Source organism: Taudactylus pleione, unplaced genomic scaffold (genome assembly GCF_031769625.1).
Source record: "Taudactylus pleione unplaced genomic scaffold, aTauple2 ptg000113l, whole genome shotgun sequence".
NCBI classification, from domain to species: Eukaryota; Metazoa; Chordata; class Amphibia; order Anura; family Myobatrachidae; genus Taudactylus; species Taudactylus pleione.
The window spans coordinates 10,865,732-10,890,129 of record NW_028284515.1 but is presented as its reverse complement, the minus strand read 5'-3'; the positions used below and the strand labels follow the sequence as shown (position 1 = coordinate 10,890,129).

At 44.7% G+C, this 24,398-nt stretch overlaps 2 protein-coding genes across 2 annotated transcripts in view; one reads left to right on the top strand and one right to left on the bottom strand.

Annotated features, from left to right (window-relative positions):
• The window catches only part of MTHFD1 (methylenetetrahydrofolate dehydrogenase, cyclohydrolase and formyltetrahydrofolate synthetase 1), a 74,356-nt gene extending 54,688 nt beyond the window's left edge, over positions 1-19,668 (bottom strand). The window contains exons 1-8 of the mRNA XM_088471238.1: positions 19,480-19,668; positions 15,982-16,066; positions 14,777-14,836; positions 11,394-11,447; positions 11,090-11,226; positions 8,793-8,893; positions 8,420-8,556; positions 4,156-4,267 (exon numbers count right to left, since the gene is read on the bottom strand). Coding sequence (XP_088327364.1) covers positions 4,156-4,267; positions 8,420-8,556; positions 8,793-8,893; positions 11,090-11,226; positions 11,394-11,447; positions 14,777-14,836; positions 15,982-16,066; positions 19,480-19,517 — 724 coding nt within the window. The 5' untranslated portion in view covers positions 19,518-19,668. The remainder of the gene's footprint in view (positions 1-4,155; positions 4,268-8,419; positions 8,557-8,792; positions 8,894-11,089; positions 11,227-11,393; positions 11,448-14,776; positions 14,837-15,981; positions 16,067-19,479) is intronic.
• A 3,849-nt stretch (positions 19,669-23,517) lies between these two features.
• Positions 23,518-24,398, top strand: part of LOC148525094 (coiled-coil domain-containing protein 170-like) — an 89,419-nt gene continuing 88,538 nt past the window's right edge. The window contains exon 1 of the mRNA XM_088471324.1: positions 23,518-23,544. The gene's annotated coding sequence lies outside the window, so the exon portion shown is untranslated. The remainder of the gene's footprint in view (positions 23,545-24,398) is intronic.

Genomic DNA, 24,398 nt, shown 5'->3' with positions numbered 1-24,398 from the left:
GCACCATTGAATATTGCACCAGCCCTATGGAGGAGCAGATTCTGTGTCTGAACTTGGCTGTCTGTGTCAGTGCTGCTACACGCCTTGTCTGGCTAGCCCCCCTGCTACCTCCCAGAACCACCACTGACAATCACACTCTGCATCCAAATTCATTCTGGGTCTCCATCAGGACGTATGCGCAGTCCAACTCAGATACATGCGCAGACTGAAAACATTGGCCGTTTGCGTCCAAAACCGACACTGCGTCCATAATGGGAGATTAATAGGCTTCTGTCAAAATGAACCCTAGCGTGTACGTGATAGGGAATATAGATTGTAAGCTCCACTGGGGCAGAGACTGATGTGACAGATGCTTTGTAAAGCGCTGTGGAATGTGTGTGCACTATATAAATGTTAATAAGAGCAAGTTGTCATTTTTAAAAAAGGTCACATTCCACTTTCCCAGCCCTCATACATAGTTACTAATTAGAGATTGAGGGCCCGATTCTCTACCGATCACAACTGCGATTCCGCACATATTCAGCCGTTTGTTGCATTCTGTGCATACACCGCAGTGCACTTGCGTGAACCGGCCATTGCGATCGGGGCTGCGATCCCAGTGACTATGCAGACCCATCGCAGAGTGATTGACAGGTAGTGCCGTTTGGAGGAGGTGACTAGGGGTGGTCGGCAAAATGCAGGCGTGCCAGTGCGTATGAACGCCGTTGCATGGGTGTGCATACATTATCCACTGTGATGCCATACGCAGCTTGTGTACTCACTGCATGCAACCGGGTTAGCAACTCCTGAGTAAGGTCACAGCTTGTGCAAGTGTGCGTGAGGCTGTGATGGTACGTGATTGTACTGATGGTTTTGCAGTCTTGCTAAGTATTATGGATGTGTGTAATGCTGCGACGACATAGCGATTGCAGTGGATCATACTATCGCAGTAAGACTGCGTGCGTAATCGTTATTGCAATCGCAGTTGCGATCCGTAATGAATCAGACCCTGAAACCACTGAGCAGATCAGATTAGTCTAAAGCAGTGATTCCCAACCTCGGTCCTCAAGGTTGGGAACTAACGGTCCTGGTTTTAGTGATATCCATGATTGTGCACAGATGGTTAAATCAAAATAACTGAGGTACTAATTAAGTCACTTGTACTCAAGTATGGTTATCCCTAAAACCTGGACTGTTAGTGTGCCTTGAGGACCGTGGTTGGGAACCCCTGGTCTAAAGGGAGAAAGGGCCTAAGTGGCATTCACATACCAAGATGGCACCCGTCGCCGTGGCTTAGTAAAGAGGAATGCCATTATTTCTTTATCTAATATAAAATCATCTAGCCTAATCTGTAGTCCTCTTGACTAGGACAAATTATTAACACCGACAGAAGGTTTGCAAAATAGACAAAGAATTCATAGAAGTGTGACCAATTCACCTTCCCCCATACCCAACATATGCTCCGGGATGTGCACTGAGCTCAACACCCATACTGCTGGTCTGGCATGTACTAAGTGTTTCAGAATAAGGGAAGGGGACAGAGCTTATACTTTCTGAATTTATTTTGCCTTCCTAAGAGCTATCCCTCCTGTCAATCTTCCAGCTGCCAAGTGTTGACTTCAGTATCCCAAGTCCATGCTGTGCCTTAAGCCATCAGGAGGCACCAACCACTCAGTCAGCAGCAAAGGTGTTGCAGCAGGCACACACAGCACCCAGAGGCAAGGCTTTCCAGGTAGTGGTGAAGGAACCTGCTGGTGGCAGCTATTACGCTCAATACAGATTATTACTCCAAGACAACTATAAAGAAACCACCTCGGCTCATCCCCGTCAGTGTGGTAACGTAAGCCCATCCTGTCAGACTACTGAACGGCAATGTCTGTAAGCAGACTGCTTTGAGGAAAATAAGTTCTGTAACAAGCATATTAAACTTCGTGGTAAAAGTGTATTTAGGTGTGCATTTAAGACACAAATGTGGTTTAATGGAGTATAGCAGGTAAAAGGGCCCAAAAACATAAAATAAATAATTTTTGGGACTGTATTCTTCACTCAATAAGGATTTCCTTTTAGAAACAAATCTCCTATAGGGACAAGCAATTATGTGCTGTACACATTTACATCAATAAAACCTTCAATTCTAGTTCACCAAATTTCACCAGCTCCCCCCCATTCCCAAAAACTCACCTGCCTGAGCGTCTTCAGCTGTATCCATGACAACAGGCAATGGGACCTATAGTGCTACTAGACCACACGGCTTCCCAAAGTCCTCTACAGACAGCAAACCTTGCTGCAACACACCCTACTTCTCTAACACTACACTAAACGAGTTGTACGGAAATAACAGTGTATGCAAAACAATCAGATAAGGAGGTTATAAAATGTACTTTTATATGGTTCATAAACAGAGACCTTGGCGTGTAAGCCACAGCTAGTACTAGGACAACCCAAAATCAATACAACCTTTTCCATAAAATCAATACAACCTTTTCCATACTGTCATGGTCGAGTACTGCAAAATGTGTAGTTTCAAAAAGACTCCACGGGCCAAATGTAATAGGGCGAGAGTTTAGAAAATGTGAGAGTTTAGCAGCAAACGCTCACATTCATCGAGTTTTATCTTCAAAATGGAAAAACATCTGGATGAGAGTTTAAATCATTAGGTTTTTTTTTTAGTCTAAAAACATGCTAGTCTGCCTGTTCTCCGACTCTATTACATTGGCAGAGTTTAAAATGTGGGAGAAAACTCATTTTCTAAACTCTCACCCTATTACATTTGGCCCCAGATGTTTAGAAGCAGACCTACATTAACCCTATGGAAGCTGAATTTAAAAAACAACCCACACCATCATCATATAATAGTCAATAAAAAATAGTGTAAGGCTTGCTTTGGTGACCGTATGTTAGCACTTTTAAGCTGGGTACACACTATACGATCTTTTGTTCGATATATCGTTCCGATGTAGTATCATATGCACAATATAGTGATACATTGCGTCATGGTACATCAGAATGCGCAGGGTGTACGTCACGCGCGATGTTTTGCTACATCGCACAGTCGCTAGGTCACACATCGTATAGTGTATACCCAGCTTTTCACTTCATTGGTTCACAGATGCCTATGTTACTGAAACAGCGAGATAATGTAGCCAATATCCCTTTTCCACCAAAATTCCGGGTCTGACCCGGAGTTGGAACAGGGGTCCTGATTCTGACCCGCTCGCGAGCGCTCGCAAGCGGGTCGATGGTGCCCAAGTGTGCATGACGGAGGTGGCTCCGTCGTGTGCATGCGCGAGACCCGAATAACGACGGCCAAGCCGTCGTTAATGGTCCCGCACCAAAGGGGGCGTGCTGTCGATGGTGATTGACAGCACGCCCCCTTTGGTGGGCGTGCCGGGGGCGTGGCTGCCCAGACGGAGGCGTTCCCATTGGAAACGCCTACCGTCTGGGTCTGGCCCCACTGACATCACTAGTGATGTCAGTGGGAGTGCTTTTGGCTCTGATAGAGCCAAAAGCACTCCTGGGCTTGCGGCAGCGAGACCCTACCGCGATGGTCTTGACCATTGCGACCATCATTTTGGCCGCTCGCTATAAGCTGTGGGTGGTCACCCACAGCTATGCGAGCGGCCAGGAGGCCGCTCCAAAAAGGAGAAGGGACGGCCCTGATTCAGAGCGAGCGCTCTGTCAGAGCGTCCGGCTCTGAAATCAGGGCCAGGGTTCCTATGCGGATCAGACCCGGAATTTAGCTGGCGGTGACTCGGGATATTCCCGAGACGGCGCCGCTCACACCGCAGTCGGGTCGGCATAGACCCGGCTTTTCCGGCGTGAAAGTGGACGCTTGGAGATGACGTCATCTCCAAGCGCCACTGAAGCCGGACCAATCGGCCGGCTTGCGGCGCACTGCAGGTCATCAAGACCCGGAGTGCGTCGTACACACAGCAGGGTTTCACGGGCTACACCCGTGTAAAACCCTGCTATTTACCTGGGTTGGATTGCTGGGTCATTCGACCCGGCGATCCAACCCTCTCCCCTTTTGCACCAAGGAGCTGCCCGGGTTAACCCTGAAATAACCCGGGTTTTAGCTCCGGTGTAAAAGTGGTGAAGTGCCCATAAAAATTCATCATTACACACAAAACATATCCAGAATTTCCTCCTCAGACTTTACAGTCACTGAGCCCTTACCTGGTACGTAGTTAATGCCACAGTCTATCACAATCGCTCCAGGCTTGATCCAGTCACCCCTAACCATCTCTGGTTTACCAGCGCCCACGACAAGAATGTCCGCTCTGCTCACCTGAGTGCCATAAGAAATGCATTAGTGCCATGGAAACAATCCGCCAAGTAAACAAACAGTTATTGTAATACATCCACAATTGAGATGAAATAATGCAATATTAAACTGGTATAAGAGTATCTAGCAGTCACAAAAATATGCAGGCGTGCCAGTGCGTTTCAACGCCGTTGCAAGGGCGTGCATAAATTATCCACTGTGATGGCCTATGCAATCTGAGGTCTCATAGCGTGCATGGTTGTTAGCATTTCCTGAGTAAGGTCAGAGCTTCTGCAAGTGTGCGTGAGGCTGCGATGGTACTCGCTTGTACCGATGGTTTTACAGTCTTGCTAAACATTATGAATGTGTGGTAAGTAAAGTGGGCGTCTTTGTGTAGTGCTGCGAGGGAATAGCGATCGCAATGAATTAGCAAACTATCAGTTAACTGCGTGTTTAGTTGCTATTGCATACACAGTGGTGTACAGTAGTGAATCAGGCCCAGTCTGCTCAGAAATGCGGGTTCTAGCTCATCTCTGCAGGACTATACAGAGTTTTTATGGAAACCAGTCAGATCTTTAAATGGATGTAATGGGGCAGTAACAGGGTATTAGCACTTAGCATAAGTTTGTCATGGGCACGTACAGTGCATCCGGAAAGTATTCACAGCGCTTCACTTTTTCCACATTTTGTAATGTTACAGCCTTATTCCAAAATGGAATAAATTCTTTTTTGTCCTCAAAATTCTACACACAATACCCCATAATGACAACGTGTAAAAAGTTGCTTTGATATTTTTGCAAATTTAATAAAAATAAACAAACCTAAGAAATCACATGTACATAGGTATTCAGTCTTTGCTCAATACTTCGTTGATGCACCTTTGGCAGCAATTACAGCCTCAAGTCTTTTTGAATATGATGCCACAAGCTTGGCACACCTATCTTTGGGCAGTTTCGCCCATTCATCTTTGCAGCACCTCTCAAGCTCCATCAGGTTGGCTGGGAAGTGTCGGTGCACAGCCATTTTCAGACCTCTCCAGAGATGTTCAATTGGATTCATATCTGAGCTCTGGCTGGGCCACTCAAGGACATTCACAGAGTTGTCCTGAAGCCACTCCTTTGATATCTTGGCTTTGTGTTTATGGTCATTGTCCTGCTGAAAGATGAACCGTCGCCACAGTCTATGGTCAAGAGCGCTCTGGAGCAGGTTTTCATCCAGGATGTCTCTGTACATTGCTGCATTCATCTTTCCCTCTATCCTGACTAGTCTCCCAGTTCCTGCCGCTGAAAAACTTCCCCACAGCATTATGCTGCCAACACCATTCTTCACTGTAGGGATGGTATTGGCCTGGTGATGAAAGGTGCCTGGTTTCCTCCAAACATAACGCCTGGCATTCACGCCATAGAGTTCAATCTTTGTCTAATCAGACCAGAGAATTTTGTTTCTCAAGGTCCGAGAGTCCTTCAGGTGTATTTTGGCAAACTCCAGGCAGGCTGTCATCTGCTTTTTACTAAAGGAGTGGCTTCCGTCTGGCCACTCTACCATACAGGCCTGATTGGTGGATTGCTGCAAAGATGGTTGTGCTTCTGGAAGATTCTCCTCTCTCCACAGAGGAATGCTGTAGCTCTGACAGAGTGACCATCGGGTTCTTGGTCACCTCCCTGATTAGGGCCCTTCTCCCCCGTCAGTTTAGACGGCCGGCCAACTCTAGGAAGAGTCCTGGTGGTTCCGAACTTCTTCCATTTACGGATGATGGAGGCCACTGTGCTCATTGGGACCTTCAAAGCAGTAGTTATTTTTCTGTACCCTTCCCCAGATTTGTGCCTTGAGACAATCCTGTCTCGGAGGTCTACAGACACTTCCTTGGACTTCATGCTTGGTTTGTGTTCTGACATGCACTGTCAAGTGTGGGACCTTATATTTAGACCGGTGTATGACTTTCAAAATCACATCCAATTAACTGATTTTACCACAGGTGGACTCCAATTAAGCTGTAGCAACATCTCTAGGATGATCAGTGGAAACAGGATGCACCGGAGCTAAATTTTGAGCTTCATGGCAAAGGCTGTGAATACCTATGTACATGTGATTTCCTAGTTTTGTTTTGTTTTTTACATTTGCAAAAATTAAAAAAAAAAAAAACATTTTACACATTGTCATTATGGGGTATTGTGTGTAGAATTTTGAGGGCAGAAATGAATTTATTCAATTATGGAAAAAGTCTGTAACATAACAAAATGAAAAAAGTGAAGCGCTGTGAATACTTTCCGGATGCACTGTAGAGGCAATTGCAGCCTATTAAGAGGCAAGTGCAAAGATCTGGCGAATTTCAGACAGATTGCGTGCATCCATGATAGGACTGGAGCAAAGCCACGCAGGTAGTGATGCCGGCTGCTCTCACATGTATATGTATATGGGCCGTACAGACACAGATCTGGCTGACTAAATGCATGTAGGCTCTGAATCAGACCCATAGACATAAAATTGGAGTTGACTTACTAAACCGCAGGAGAAAAGAAAAAGAAAAACAAAAAAACCCAACACATTTTCAGCTCTTACAAGGTTTGTACATTTTTCAAGTTCACAGCTTTTTTTTTTTATACAAGAACCTTTAAAGGGGGGGATTCAAGTACTAGCAATGTTCTGCCCAGCGCCTCCAGAATGGTCAGATAAAGGCAATCGGCAACCAACATCTTCACTCGTTTTTCCTTGCACCCCACAGAGGTGAAGATTGGCTACAGTATTAAATGGTAACATGCACAGATGGACACCGCATAGGAGCCGATTCAATTGATTTTACCAGCGGCTGCTACTAAAGGCGGCCGACGGAGAGCAATTCAATTATTGCTCTGTTCGGGCAGGAATGGACACATTACTGCTCGCACCCTCCTGTGTTGCCGGGCAGAAGCATGCGAAAAGTCCTGGTCTTGGGCACCCAAACTGTTGGTTGGGCTCCCTAACCAGAGCTTTAGACGTGTTTAGACGATTTACGCGGCTAAACACGGTCTATTGGGACGGGACATGGGAGAAAAGACATGGGTGCCCCCAAAAAGAAGTTTAATATCGCACCCCAATCTCCCCTTGAAGTAATTGTCCCCAAAATGTCCAGCAGCACAAGACTTGGAATTGAAACCTCTACTTTGTATTCATAGAGTAATTCCACAGAAACCGTAATGAACAGAGCTTGAAAGCTCCATGGCAACACCACACTACACCTAAGGTGTAGGTTATCAAAGGTTCATGAACTCCACTCAATTCCAAGACTTTGAGCCTCATTTACTAATGAGTTTTTTATCACCAAAACGAGTGATAAATGTCACGGTGTATGATAATGGTGCTCCAGCCAATCAGCTCCCAACTGTTAGAAAAATGACAGTTGGGAGCTGATTGGCTGGAGCACCATTTATCATACGCAGTGACATTTATCACTCGTTTTGGTGATAAAAAAACTCATTAGTAAATGGGGCCTTTAGGCTGTTTGTGAAGTAATCCTTTATCATTTACTTGTCCATCAGTAATAATCCATACCTCCCAACATGACTCTCTCCAGGAGGGACACAATGCTCTGGTCCTGGACTTCCCTGGTAAGAGGTGAGGCTGCAGCACAGTTCAAAATTCAAATAGGGGAGTCACACCAACTGTCATTTCACACACTGCCAACATCACTGGCTGGGACTCACTGGCAGTTGGTGTGACTCCCCTATTTGAATTCTGGACCATGCTGCAGCCTCACCCCTGGAGCCACCACCAATCATAATTACCAGGGAAGTCCAGGACCAGAGCATTGTGTCCCTCCTGGAGAGGGTCATGTTGGGAGGTGTGAAAGTGAGTGCAATGCAAAGATCATAATAGATCTTTTAGGTCAATTCAATGACATGATGTGCAGTCTGAGCATCGCAGCCATGCTTGGCTGTGCACAGATCAGCTAGTTACGGTAGCAGCAGAATACAGCAGATCTTCATGCACACCTTTAGGAGTGCGATTCAAAATCAACGACGTTGGTTGCCTGCCGGGTGTCTTTCCGGAATGTTGTTGTGCAATGTATTTCCTGGAACTGAAATTGCCCCTTAAAACTGCTAGAGAGTCTGCATTCCAGCAACACCAGGAACGGCCTTACATAGAAAGGATATGCTAGCTTAGGATATCCTCATGATAAGAAAGCAGCTGAGCACTCACCTCTTCACTAAGTGGCTCTGTCTTTGAGTGACAGGTGGTGACAGTCGCATGGTTCCACAACAGCAGGTCATGCATAGGAGCCCCCACAATCTTACTGCGACCAATAACTACTGCTCGTTTCCCTGCAATCTGCACCCCTAGAGATTCACACAGGAGAAAATCGCAGTCAGCATACAGGGAGTGAGACAAAATACATAAAATAAAGCTCCTATATCTCTTGCTTTTCCTCATCCTAGACATCTCTATGCTCAATACCAGGTCAATGAACTGCAGATTGGGTGTAGGTAATAAGTGGTACAGCCGACATCCAACACAAATTAGTATACTTTTAGCAACTTATATAAAATAAATAAAACAAATAAATATGCTTCACCTGTTTGCCGGATAAGATCAAGGCATCCTTTTGGCGTACAGGGGATAAAGCAGTCACCGAGATCTCCTCTAGCCAGTTTACCAGCATTTATACAAGTTAAGCTACAAAGATAAAAATTACAAAATGTTTTTAAATAGTATTGCTACGTCAACAGTTTTGGGCTGTATTCTAAAGCAAACTAGCCGAGCAAATGACTGCTCTGAGCAAATTATCGGTTAGTGAATGGACCTGAACGATAATCATTTACAGCCTGAAAGTGGTCTAGATCGGGTCTGGCCAACCTGTGGTCTTCCAGCAGCTGTGAAACTACAAGTCCTAGCATACCTTCCCACCGATCAGATGGTTAAGCATGCTGGGACTTGTACTTTCACAACCGCTGGAGAGCCACAGGTTGGCCAGGTCCGGTCTAGATCATTTGGTTTGGTTATCAAATCCGTTCGATTCAGCCAGCAGTGAATGGAATAGCTTCCATACATCATGCAGCGTATGGAGGCACTCCGAGTATGGCGTGGTCGCTCCTCTCCTCTGTGTCTGCTGCTCTATTGAGCAGTCTATGGTGTCAAGAGGGAGTAAAGTCTATCAACGCAATATCTAATCTACTATAGATAAGTATTAGAAGTCAGAGCCTGTATATAAACAACAATTTGTAAAAAGATTACTAATCTCTTCCAAAATCTCAACAATTGCCACAAACCTCCATCTGTATTTTTGTTCCTGGTCAGTGGCCACTGCTAGTGCAGGCTTTCCACATCAGAACTACAGGTGTATTTGTTAGTTGCCAAGCGGCAGATGTATCAAGAGGAGAGAACCTCTTTTTTCATACATGCAACAACAACCAATCACAGATTTCTCCAGCAGCGCCTATTATATGTTGTAATTTCCTGACCGCTATAGTCAGCTATGGTGGAGAAATGCTTCAGCAGCTTATAAAAAATGAAATAAAAAAAAAAAAAAAAACAACACCACCATCTAAGGATATAAGGCCGCGGTTCTAAATGCTCCGTTTAGTCTCGCACGCTAATAGGGCAAACGCACGTAGAACTACGCATCACATCAGCATTACGCTGCAATACGGAGGGCCAGCATATCGGCGGTCGACAATGTCTAGGTAGACACCAGATGTTAGACAGATAATAAGTTGAGAGGGACAAAAGGTAGACGGGAACAAATGGTTGACAGAAAAAAAAATGGTTGCCACATTATTAATTTTTTTAGCGTTAGGCACTTACCCCAACGGTTAGCGTTAGGCACTAGGAGGGAGGGATAGGCATTAGAAAGGATGGCTAGGGTCAGGCACCAAGGGGAGGGTTAGGATGAAGATTGAAAAATGTGTCGACCATTTTTATGTCAACCTATTGACTGTAACACAGGGGTGTGCAATAAGTGGCCCTCCAGCTGCTGTTGAACTACAAATCCCAGCATGTATTGCAACATTTCTAGCATGGCCAAAGAGCAAAACTGTGGCAGGGCATGCTGTGATGTGTAGTTTTACAGCGGCTGGGGGGGGGGGGGGGTAGGTGGATGCAATTTTTTTTTTTTTTTAAAGAATGAAATCAGTCAGTCACTTCACTTGTGATTGTAAGATGAAGCCCTGCCCTACATTGCTGCCCAATCCTCAAGGACCATATAAGAAAAACATGGACCAAGACAACTTATTTGTAAAGTCTACAGTAGGATGTAAATCAATGGGGAGTGGTGGGGGTTACACCTCTCAGCAAAGTATAGTTAAAATATTGACACCCTGAAAATATTACGGCAATTAGGCTAAAAGAGGAGCGGGAATATAGTTTCCCTTCAAAAACAAACATGGCGCTATGCCAATATATTACAGGATGCAAACAACAAACAATTTTAGCTATTGAAAAGTGGGACACAAATATTGGTTTACTCGCATCATTTTAATTTATATAAAAAAAACAAAAGTAATAATGGTAAATGTGCACAGGTCATGTACTCACAGTAGAGGCAGCCATTTTGTTTTTGTTTTTTCAAAAAAAAAAAAAAGCCAAATCAGTTTAGAAGGAACCAAAGGAGTGGATTACTTGGCCCAGAATATAATATAGCAGCCTCTACGGTGTCTAGGCGAGAAAACACTTTAATAACGTGTTCTTAATAGAACACACTTGCTGTCATTATTAGCAGCCAATCACAAAACATACTGTCAGAGGTCTTACACACAAGGCTGATCACACCAGACACCAAACTGGTTTCTGTGGATCAAGCACATCTGTTCTAATTGCAAGAATGAAACTAAGGAAGGCTGATGCTTTGCAGTGTGCAGACACACAATGGCTCACCCATCCACATCTTTGGCAGGTGACACCGCATTCGTGACCTTTTCTGTATCAATTTTGTGATCAGATTGTAGAGGCAGCTGAACAATCAATCCATGAAAGTTGGGGTTCTCATTAATAGCTTTTATCCTGCTCAGCACCTACAAAATAGATACCATCAGTACTGGAAACAATGGTGCGGGGGGTGGTGGTAGGTGGCACCCGAAGAGTTTGTTTCATGATCAGACATTGACATTATGTAGTCACCACCCCCATTATGTTTGCTTTGCAGGCTGGGCAGATGGAATATCCAGTCCGTTGCACTTACCTCCGTTTCAGTTGCGCTCTTCGGCAGCTTGATATGACTGGCATTAATACCAATCTAAAAATAAATACGTAAATACATTATTAACACGCACCCATAAATCACAAGAAGTCTTGAAATATTTGTCCTGCAGTATTACAAATGAAAATGCTGCCTATATAGTGATGTAGGTGCAGGATGGCTCTATAAGAGACAAAGAGGTTGGCAAATTATTATTTACCAGGTACTGAAGTTTGATAAATCGATTCCATGGGGGAGGGTCCCACATCACACGGTGTCACTTATTCAACAACAAAATGAGAAGTCAACACACCCTCTGTCAAAAAGCATCGATAAGGAAGAACTTTGTTATTTGATCAACAGGAAGTGCCACCACCTCTATTTAAAGAACCTTTAGAACTTTGGTCTGAGGAATTCCCAGTTTTGCCAACATTGTGCCAGGCAGAAAAGACTCAGTCACAATCTCTTCTTTAATCTCGGTGCAGACTCTGGAAATGGTTATATGGGCAACAACTTCAGTCCATCATTCTACAGTGGGAAGGCTTATTTACAGAGGGATAAGCCAGGTGACCATCATCCCAGAAGTGGTCATCACAGCGTAGTCAGCCAGAGATCAGTCTCAGTGATCAAAAAGAATTGTGGGTTCCAGGGACCCATCACTTTACAAAATTGGGGTCCTAATCCACCGTTTCTGGGTCCAATCACATATTATGGGGGGTGAGGGCAGACAGCAGTTTTGACAGTGCTGGGGGGGGGGCGCAAGGAGGGGGCTAGGAGCAGGCAGTGCTTTGGGTAGGGAGGGGGTAAGGGTAGATAGCAGCTGGCACAGTACTGGGGGGCAAGGAGGGAGTTAGGGGCAGGCAGTACTAGTGGCGGTGTTTTATATAAACTAGTGGCCTTAATATTATCCTACTCATTATTTTTTTTTTCTTGTGCCTTTTTTGTGTATTATTGCTTTTATTTTGTGTGTCATTCCTTTATGTATTGCCATCGTGTCATGGTACTTTACCCTTAAGGATTACATAGGACAATCAATAAGTTTAAACTAGGGCCCTACTGGAATTTTTTTCAAACTATCTAGCCTATATTTATTATATTATATTATATTATATGCAAATTGTAGTTTGCAAAAGTGAAATTTGAGTACTTTTGGTCCCTTATTTCTTCTGTACCTTGCATTTCAAGGTGAAAAACACGGAAGCTAGGAGGCCCCCATACAGTGATATGTAATACCCGACACCTCTATTAAATACACTCCAAGGTGGAGTGCACGCTGTTGCCCTGCGTGATGATGCAGTGTGTGTTGTCAAGCTAACCAGTGGTCCATCAAGTGGCATCTAAAAGCAGCAGTTAAGTAAGATAGTAATACCTGGGACGATAGCCTGATGTCGGTGTCCTGAGAAAAACACACTGTGCTGGACCAAAACAGCAACTTTATCTATATATGTATATGTTGCATTGGTGGTGAGTGCCCTCTGCAGTTTCCTTATAGTCAAAATGATTGGCAGGGGAGAGGCTGCGCCGTGATTGGCCGGGGAGAGGCCGCCGCGCCGGGATTGGGGAGGGAGACGCCGTCACGCTGGGATCCGCCAGCGCATCCTGCAGGACCCGATGAGATTTAAAAAGTGGGTCCCCAGTTTTCTGTAGCGCTGAAAAACGCGCTATAGCGACTATTTTGCGAACCCTGAGTCTATAGTTATGCACCACGGTACCAGAACCCAAACGCTACACCCAGACACACCAGTCATTACGGTAAAAGTTACATTTGTAAACTTAAGTATCAGGGGGAATTTCTGTTCGACAGACACCAGACCACAGTTATTCAGTGCAGCAAGAATCCCTCGTTTGAGTATTCAGCTTGGCTGAAACTAGATCATGCAACAGGACGATGATCCCAAACATCCTAATAGATCTATAACTGACCAGCTGAAAATAAAAATTTATATTTTGGAATAGCCAAGACAAAGTCTGGACCTAAGTCCCAAGAGGAGGTCTTCTAGAGCTTGTATCATGATGCAGAGATGTGTCCTCATACACTGTTGCTCAAGTCGTGGCAAATATCCCCTCTCAGATTCCGTGCGACTGCTTGCACCAAACGTCGTTTTTGCGTTGCTAAGAGTAAGAGGAGACTACACTGACTAATTTGATGTGTGACACTTGTATATCTGTGTGCGACTGAGTCTAAATCTGTACACCAAGTGCTACGATGCGCGCCCATGGCTTTTTTTCAACCCCAAGTTCCATTGTGCTTCATTTACAGACTCAGTCGCACACAGATATACAAGTGCCACATATCAAATTAATCAGTGCTGTCTCTTGATGAGTCTTGGTCGCATCACATTGCAATTAAGACGCATTTTTGGCCCAAAAAAAAAAATATATGCTCAGCGCAAGCAGAGATGCACAAGACCTGGCGGCTCCCTCACACCGCATGGCGTATTAAGCATAGGTGCAGGACACGTCTATCAAGTTTTAGGACTCAGTGAGCACTAGATGATTTTTGACAATTATGTTCAAGATGCATTTTCACATTAATTGCCCAGTCATCATGACCCCCTAACAGTGACCTCTGCGGAAAACCTCCGGTATAATTATAGCCCTCTAGCCTACCAGTTTGAACGGAAGATTTACTAACCATTATGCACTATGCAGTAAACGAAATATAATGCCATAATGTTTAGGGCTTCTTGTAACGAGAAACCATCGAAGCACAAAGTTCACTATTAAAAATAGTATGTGCAGAATTGAAAGGCCTAAAAAGGTCTTAAAACCTCATTACTTAAAAGGGGAAACAGCCTATAAAGTGCATATGATTAGTGCTGAATTTCCCGCTTGTCCATTATACACCTAGTTTTCTAGCCAATTGGTCACCATAATGTCTAAAACAGCTTAGAATATTTCAGGAGTTGATGTGTCTTGTCCACTGCTGCAAGTATGTTAGTAAGTGCAGGGCTGCATGTGACTGGGACAGATAGGAAAGGGAGGCAGGTAGTAAGTCACAGACAGCAAGCCTGGTATCTCTGCACAATGCTGCAATTTGTGCCATTGGCCAGCAGAGGGCAGTGCCATGATTAGAGTCAAATCCTTACCTACTTACCTAGTGAAGCAGACGGGCCTTGACAGCTTAATTTATGAAAGCTGGCAAACTGAGGAGTCAAGGAGAACTCCCCACAATTCAGGAGTCATAGGTAAGGAGGGCTAATACAACATTAGTGCAGGTCAGTTGTGATACTAACTCACCTGTATAAAAATAAACAAATACAATACCGTACACTCTACACATTCTAATTCAGCCAACCTATTGGCTCAATTCTACTATTGAAGAGTTTTTACTTTTGCCTTCATTGTGAAGACAGATTTTTTTAAAACTAAGAAAACGAAATTACCTCTGCAGCAGCTTTTAGCTTCACACTGATGTACAGATTAGAGTCGTCTCTGTCTCCCACCTATGAGGGAAAGGGAAAAGAAAAAAAAAAAAGACAGATCAACCAAAGTGAGGTTACACCATGTACAGTAACAGAAAAGAAGGTGTCTCGGTCTCTCTCGGTCGGTCACACACACACACACACACACACACACAATAAAGCTTCACAAGAATGGGAGGTAAAGAGACAAAGTTACAAGACCAATCTGTAGAATAACCAACCATTAAAGGACAAGACGGAATGAGAGATTCAACACCGCAACGGACAGTAAGCAAACCCCATCTCCCCTCCAACCCGATTCCAGAGGGACAACCTCGTGGTAAGCGAACTTGTCCAGATTTGGGTGGGAAGGTATTACCCTGTTTATGATTTATTTTGCTTTAAACGCACGCCCAGCAGGAGGACATGCTCACTATGACGTACCCCCCCCCCCCCCCAAAGTGCACTCACATGCCCCCTGACCCGATTCTCTACTCCTAAATGTTGGAAGGTATGAGTAAACGCATCTGATGCAATGATATATATTACAGTAAATCAACATTTCATGCTTAGAATTCTCCATGTTAAAAGGTTCTGTGAAAGATTTGACAAAACTATAAAAGATAAAACAAGTTTTCACTATCAGTTACATTTAATTCAAACTTTACTGGAAGGAAAGAAGGTTTGCCGCATCTAATCTCGGGGCATCTAATTCCTCATTTACACTTGCGGCATCTAATTCCTCATTGGCAGGACTCTTCCCTCCTTCTACATTCCTAGCACTATCCCTGCCCTCAATGCACCTTTGTTCCCATCTTCCCTTCCCCCATCAGTCACTATGATACCGTTTGTCCACCATCTTTGTGGGTACTGGCTCTTTGAACGCAGTTTTGCGTCCTACTTCCCCCGCACGCGAGCCATCACTGCTCGCTTCTACAAGCTATAGCGACCACTTCATTGCTTATCCCTATGAGGCACTCTATAGATAAAAAGCTCTGATAGTAAAAACAGCAACTTTTCTTCAGGGTTGCCCAAAGTAACAATCTACAAATCAGTCATAACAATAAAATAAAGTGATTTAAAGGAGAGACATATAGCAAGAAGCAGAAAAATTTATTAAATCCAGAGACCACCAACCGGACAGTGAGTGAGTATGTTAATAAATAAATTGTATGAAAATTAAAAACCTGCAAAATCGCCAGTCCAGGAGAGAAGCCAGCGTACTTCTCCTGCATAGCCGTAACTTCATTCTTCAGGCGCTCTCGTACCAGTCTGCAACAAGCAAGTTATGCAGAAGACAAGCAACGTTACCGACACATAGTATAAAGCACTTGGCAAAATGAGATTCAGCAAAATGTGTAAAAGTGGAACCACACAGATAATATTTTATTTTAAAACCTCATGTAAGTGAAAAAAAAAAAAAATAATTATATATATATATATATATATTTTAGACAAAATAGATCCAACACCATAGTGTGTGGATCTGGAAGAGCGAGCTCGACTGTTTAAGATCCTCGGCTAAACCTAATAGCCCGCCTTTTACGGAGGCCGGCGCGATGGTAATTAGTTTAAAGGAAATACCAGGATAAATTTAAAACTTAGTGACTATCTTGCCGGAAGTGCGTTGGCTCCTGGAAATCGTGGGCTATTACATTTGGCCCCCAATTGGAAACCCAGATGCTGATCAGAGAAGCTGGTACATATGTATGCAGCCAACACTACACAGATTTCCTGCCACCTAGTCATGTGACCCAGTTTGTAGTCACAGTAAACATGTTCTTTATTCTCAAAGTATTATTACATCTTCCTTTTTAAGCTGTGTCATTGTTAACAATTGCACTAATGTCAGAGCACCTGTCATTAGTGTTCTCCCCAAGGATAAAACAACCTACAACGTTCACACCAGCAAAGAATATTGCAAGGTAAGAATATGACTAACATAGTTGCAGAGGCTTCCAAGAGAAACGCTGGACACTAGAATGAAGGAGCCATGGCCACATCGTGTTCAGGGAATGGCTGTGCCACATTGGCAGACCCTGCTAGGCAGTGACCAGTCCACTAGCGCAGTGGTTCTCAAACATTCTTGAATTACACTAGAGTAGAGTATCGGTATATTTTTCATGGCACCCCCCACGGGCAAAAGTTTCTTCTTGAGAAATTCAGAAAAAAAAAATGTTACATTGCGAAAACGCAATGCAATATAAATAGGCAAAAACATTTTGCTTATGAATACTCGGCAGAGAAAAATGCAGAATTGCGGTTTTGGGGTGCAGAAACCACTCTGCACCCCACTTGACGCTAACTGCGTAAAAAAAAACCTCTTAGAAAAAAAACAAAGGACACCCCAAAAAAAGCACTTTGAAAATGTGGGGAAAAAAGTTCAAAGTGGGGGTACAAATTTAAAAACTAGCGAAATAGCTTTTGGGGGGGGGGGTCTGCAAGTATGAGGGAGATGTTTTATTGATTGCAGGCGTTTGTTGAAGGTGCTTTTTTTGTGCATTTTAAAGCTTGACATTAGCGAAATTTGAATATGCTTGCACCCATTTTCATGTACCCAAATTTGATGGTACTACTTATTTATCCAAAAAAAAGTGGTAAATACTATTCTTCACCACTTGCTCAAAGACGCTAAATAGCACCTATTGAGACCATTTAAAGACTCCAAATACCATTTGCAGGGCTATTCGGGGGTACCCACAATGAACCACAATGTCAGAGCATCTTTAGGGGGGGTGTCAGGATGATTTCCCCAACAATTACTGGACTTTTCACCGATTTAGGTTTCGCTGGGTGCCATTTTTGCCGATTTGGAATTGAATACAGGGGGGACGAGCGCGATAACTTTTTTACCCTGAAACCTGCGATGACTGCAAAAAATCCGCCAACTGACTTTTCGCTGCAAATTGAATATGCCCCTAAATATGTGGGGTCAATTATTTTTTTTAAATCTCCTAATGAATGCATAGAGTAGATTGTAGTTAGGGAGTACACAAATAGGGGTATTCAACATGGAGTGAAAACACCGCTCGGATGACGTAATTTTCGCCGCTTTTAATTTTACACCGTATTCAATTTGAAAACTTTTCGCCGTTGCGAAAAGTATATTGCATTCGACCCTGCAAAAAAGTATCACCAGGGAATGGGTGGTGAAAAAAAGTGCAGAATTGGGGTTTTGGGGTGCAACATTTTGGAATCCACCCTGCAACCTTCAGACAGTCCCCCAAAGGTAAACTGTGTCAATTTTTTTTTTTTTTCTTTTTTTAAAACCTCAGGAGACTCCCAAAAAAGCACTTTCATTTTGGGGGCGAAAAAAAAATGGGGGGTATAAAGTTAAAAACTAGTGAACTACAATCTAGGGGGGTCCCCAAGTATGCCCCAGGTGTTTTTTTCATTGCAGGTGTTTGCGGCAGGTGGATTTTTCAAGTTTTTTAAAACTTCACTTTAGCAACTTTTAAATATGCTCACTCCCATTTTCGAGAACCCCAAATTTGCTGGGACTACTTATTTTCTGCAAAAAAAACTTCTAAATACTATTCTTCACCACCTTCCCAAATCCCCATAACAGCAGCTATTGAGCCCGTTTAAAGACCCCAAAAACCTTCAGCAGGGCTAATCAGGGGTATCCAGAGTGATCCCCCATGTCAGAGCATCTTTTTGGGGGTGTTAGGGTCATTTCCCCAAAAATCAGCAAAGTTTTCGCTGATTTCACTTTCGCCGGGTGCCGTTTTCGACGATTTCATATTGAATACGTGTATAATTGGGGGCGTGACAGATACTTTTTCGCCTGCAAAAGTTACGATGTGCGGCAAAAACTTCGACCCGCATAGACGGCGAAGTTTACGTTTCATATTGAATACCGCTATAAGTCTCTAGAATTCTCTATTCTGTCCACACATGTGGCACAAGACAAATGGGTCTCATGAGACTCATATGAGACTCTCAATAATAAGTACCTTATCTGCATTAAATTCCACTGTATTAAAATAGCGCTGGAGAGATCTGCAATACTCACAGTTACCCAGCAGTCATATGACATTAGTGAACCGTGAAGCCTGTACAATGGCTATTCATGTGATGGCCAAAATTAAGAGTTTCCTGCCCAGAGGGTCTTTTCTGAGAACCACAGGAGTCAGCAGGGCCCAGACATCCTTACATTAACTCTACATAGTGACGGCAAAATTTCATTTCTGATGATCAATAATAGCACTGATTAGCCTCATTTTATAAATCAGACACCTCCTGCAGCACAGAGGATCACAGGATCAGATTAGGGACAAACTTGTCTCCTGTCCCTTTTAATTTCACTAGCATGAAGACCAACGTAGTTTGCAGATAATCAACCAGCAACACCAGTCTGCAACAGAGGACAAAGTTCTTGCAACAGAGTTAGAGTACAGGGTCACTGGAGGGATTTAATCCCAGCCATGGGGAGGAGAAAGCTGGTTAACCCTTACCATTGGGGACACCAGCAACATAAGTTCTCACCAAAACTGGGTTTTGTGAATGCTCAAGTCCAGCAAGAGCAGCAGCAAGTAAAGGGCTGCAGCGTGACAGGAGGGGTTTAACCCCTTATCTGCTGGACAACTGTTGAACTGTCAGATAATTACATATAGGACCCAGCACCACACGTGTTTCCCCCCTGCTGTGTTGCCTTGCCCCCCTGTGGCCACCGCAGCACTCACCCGGAGAGCACCTTCCCGCTGAGGACCTGGCCCGGCATGGCTAGCTGCAGCGATCTGAGCGGAGAAAGGACGAGGAAGCCCAGAGGGGGTGTCAGTGATGCAGCTGCAGCCCTCGTGGTGGAGCCCGGGCTTTACTGAGCATGCGGAGCCGGGTGATGGGGGTGTGCTCAGCCGGCCGGAGGGCGGGGGTACAGGGGTTATCCCGCCCTCCGGAGACCGATGCTTCCTGGTAAATGACATAACACTCACGCTGCACCGATATGATGGGCACGATTATATCGCTGGGACGATCGTGTCACAAGTTGCTGAAGACATGCTGTAAAAGGGATGTCACCTGTGGCACTCCGGATGTTGTGTAGCTACAAGTCCCAGCATGTTTCGTCAACAATATAGTTACCGGTTAGCCAAGCCTGAAGCTGGCAGGGCTGCCTTGCTGATATTTATAGTTCTCCAACAACTGACTAACCACAAAGTTGCCTTTTTATTAAGCCCTGAGACATCAGTCGTGTAATGTAATACTGGGTATACACTGGCAGATATATTGGCTGCTCAATTGATCGGCCAATGTATCTTGTGTGTGTGTACCAGCAATATGTCTGTGAACAACGTCGTTCACAGACATAACGCGTCAGCTCTTATCGCGTCAGCTCTGCTGCACAGCCGATGCCCAATATATCTGCAGATATCTATCGGGGCATCATGCTGTGTGTACAAGCGAGCACACGACCGCCTGTACACTAGCAGTAGAAGCCGCGGGGTGTTGGGTTGCGACAGATGATGGATGATGGTTAAGTGTGTATGAACCAATGAGATGAGGCAGAACCTTTCCTGTCATATTTAAGTATATTACAAAGATTTGACTAAACATAAGAAAAATGTGAAGAGAATATTATAAATATCTTCTTTGTATTCTAATCATTTTTAGTCAAAACTCTGGAGTAAAAAGTGTTTGGCAGGTGAGGCTCTGCCTCCCCTGTCTACCTTTTCTGCACATCCCTGATCAAAACACACCAACTTCCAGCACTATATACTGCTGCACCTTTATATAACGCCCACATGAACCCTCGGGTTTATATATGTATGTGTAAATCTGGATCTGTTACTAGCCAGTGCCTCCCCGGCCATTTACCTCACTGGACTATGAACAACCATCATCTGCAGCTATATCTGTTAGGTGTGTACCCAGCTTTGCTGACAGCAGAGGTGAAGCTAGGCTTTCTGTCACCTGGGGCTAAGTGCATGCCAGTAGATACTGCAGTGGTAGGCATACCCCCTCGACTGTCACAATTCTGACGGGACAGTCTGGCTTTTTGGGCACTGTTCCATCATGCTACCCGCAGGCCACAGGGTCCCGCGGGGTAGAGAGGTTGGGTGCAGGGGCATATCTATAATGGGTGCAGGGTGTGCGGTGCACACGGGCCCCTGGGTCCAGTGGGGGCCCACACCGCACAGCCTACACCCATATTATCTAAAACTTGCCTCTCCGAGGTCCCACGTCGGGTGTCTCTGCCCTGCTCAAAATGCCGGAAAATGGGCACTATTTTTCCGGCGTTTTGCACATGCACATTTCCCTGGCGATCTGAGCATGCGCCGTACACTCTGGGCACACTCTATTGTCCAGAGTCTACTGATGCTGCGGTGACCGGCCAGCCGCGTCAGTCGGCCGCCAGGGAGAGAGGAGGGGCCCCTGATGGGGAATGCACACTGGCCCCCTCCTCTCTTAAGATGCCCCTAGTTGGGTGGGATATTCTGTCACCACTACTCTCTATATAGCAGAGCAGCGGTGCATGGAAGATTGTCCATTTAGTGCTGGGAGAGGCTAGGGACTGACCATCGATAGTTCACAAACATTGATAATTAACTTGATTTTTTTATATTTTTTTTTAAATTAACGATGGTGACCGATGTTTTAAAGTAGCAGTCATTTAAAAGTCTAAACAGGTTTATTTTGCCTATTAAATTATGGCAACTTTAAAACATTGGACAGTCTCGCACGGCGTCTGACCTGTTCCCAAGGCAATGAGAGACTGACTACAGAGACTGACATATCCTTTATCAGCTTCATCTGGTGGTCTGCTAGTCACCTTCTGTCTACCTTAGAGAGGCTAATAACCTGGAGCATATATATTTCCCTTAGACAACCTTTCCAGTGTTTTTGTCACAGTGGGCCTGATTCAGAGACAGACGCAATGCCGATGTTTTCGCAGGACAGGTGTTTGTTTGCTGTTGCACATGCGTGAATGCAGCAATTGCAATGTGATCACGCCCATATAGAGTATCCACTCGCGAAGTGAGTGACAGGTAGTCAGCGTTTGGGGTTGGAATTGTAGGGTTGGTTAGAAGAACGCAGGTATGTCTGACTGTTTATACGCCGTTTAATGGCCATGCATTAATTAGCCACTGCTTTCTCCAGTGCAGCATGAGAGCTCTCTGCGTGTCAGGAGAGCTGCAGTGCTTGTGGCTGGTCAGACTTGCCTTACATGTGGAGTGAGTGCCTGCTGTGCGTCGATGGTACCAATGTTCAGGCTGTCACACGTCGTCGGACGTATATTAGAAGGCAGCAGCGGGAGTCCCCATGCTCGGCTATGCTTTGGAAGGTATTAGCATATTTTAGCAACAGTGATCCTTGAGAGAATGCAGTTGCAAGAGCATTAGCGTCCGTCTCTGAATCAGGCCCAGTATGCATAGAGATAAATGGGGGTAGATGTATGATGTGCCGTTTTCACTCATCCACTCCTGCAGATGAGATGTTAATACATCTAACGATACTAGCAGGCTAGAATATCGGTGCTGCCACAGTTAAACCTATTGGCTTGTGGGACAATTTTAAATGGAGGACAGGTTTCACGTAAGCGCAGAAACTCATCAGGTCGCGGAATGTGTCTTTGCAGTCCCCACCTAGGGGATGACTTTTCTTTCACCCTTTTTGGCCTTACCCTCTTTGGCTCTGCTGCTCGATCTCACCCCGGACTCTCACAATTTTGTACGTACAGTAGCCCTATGGGGCTGCAAACAAAAATGTGCGAGTTCAGTGGTACCATATGTGTAACATACAGCCGTACTTACTCGTGCTGCAAGGGGATTCAGCTCTAATTGGATTGGGCCAGTGGTTCCCAAACTGTGTGCCGCGGCACCTAAGGTTGGTGGTCCAGCACCAAATCAAATTCTTTATGATCAATGTAGTGTAAATATGAGGATAAACATCAGCACAAACCTGTCCATCACCACATAACTGACCCTAAGGATGACAAGGGAGCACAATTTACTTCACTTTACTACTTCACTACATTTGTTTCTGAATTTCTCAATAACAAACTTTTGGCTTAGGGGTGCCGTGAAAACAATACTGATACACTAGGGCGCCGTAATTCAAAAAAGTTTTGGAACCTCTGGATTGGGCCCTTAGTGTGAAGGGCCGATGTCTTTCCATAGATGTGGAAACTAGTGTGGTGAAATCCAGGTGTTACCTGCACTTCAAGTGGGGGAGTATAGTAGGAACTTACAAGTAAGTACAAGAAGATCGGCCTGACGTTGGTGTATCCTCCCAGGCGGTCCTTTCTGGAGATGTGGTGCTGGATTGCAGGTGCTCTGCAGGGGTTAAAGGTGACTTACACACATCATCAGCATCGATGATTTGTAAAGCGACAAAACAGAGTTACAAGCAGTGGCGGATTTTACCTATTGGCAGCCCCCCAGTAAAATCCACCACTCTTCCGTGACGGTTCCTACCTTCCTCCTGTGGCTGCTATAATAAAAGCAGAAGTATCTTCCCATTGCTAATCACACTGCAGACAGGTATTCCCAGGGAGAGGCAGTGTGGATTCCCATTAGCAGACAGAGGGCTTCCAATGGGAAGTCTCTTCTGCTTTTATTATAGCAGCCCTCTGCAGCTTCTTTGGGCAGCAGCTGATGCAGTCCCTAGCAGCCAGTGCCGTTTTTAATGTACAAGCGCAAGACTTGTGTGTGTTTTTTCCCCCCGTTCTTTTTTCACACATGCACAAAGTATAGGGCCCGGACCGTGGCTGGCGGATGCTGCAGCCTGGACAGCCCTTCCTCAGGAGGCAGGTAAGAACTGACGCTGGTTACAAAATACAAGTCATACAAAATACAGTCGCATATAAAAGAAAATGTGTAGGGCCAAGATTGATGAAGGATGTGCAAACATCAGACAGAGAGTAGAGAGGGCCCTGCTCGTTAGGGCTTACAATCATAAGCGCCGGAATAGAGTGTGGCATCCCCCCCCTCCAAAAAAAACATTTCAGATGCGCCAGTGTGACATTTGAGAAGCGTCAGTGGAGCAGCGGCTGTGGACGGGCAGAGGGTATAGCAATAGGCTGCACAGCCCCTGCACTGCATGGAGGAGGAGGTGTAATGTGCGGCCTTTTAACAAAGACAGATTGTCGGAATTCCCAGATCCTCAGATGCCCGGGTTGGGGCATCAGTGAAATCCAACATGTTGGATTTCCTTGATTTGACGATTCTAACCAAAATATGATCTGGATTGGCAAATCTAGGATCTAGAACATGAAGAATTTCCGCGATTCACCGACAGAATGGCGATCATTTCCGATCGGCTGTTCCAGTCAGTTTAGGGAATCAGAGAAACTAATGTATATGGGCTCTTTAAGCTTATATTGTCAGGACACGGCTTTGGTTGGGGTTAGCACATACATTTCTCTCCTGCGTCAGAGGTGGCAGAAAACTAATGTTTTATGTATATATTTAAGTATATTACATTATTGGAAATTCCAGCATAAAGTAAAGATGAAATAACATCCATAGATCTGAGTTTGCCTGGATCACTTGCAATAACAATAAGGGATAAATAGCAGATTAAGGGGTCTATTTACTAAACAGTGTTAGGAGACAGAGTGAAAAGTGATAAGAAAGTAATAAGGTGCCAGCCAATCAGCTCCCAA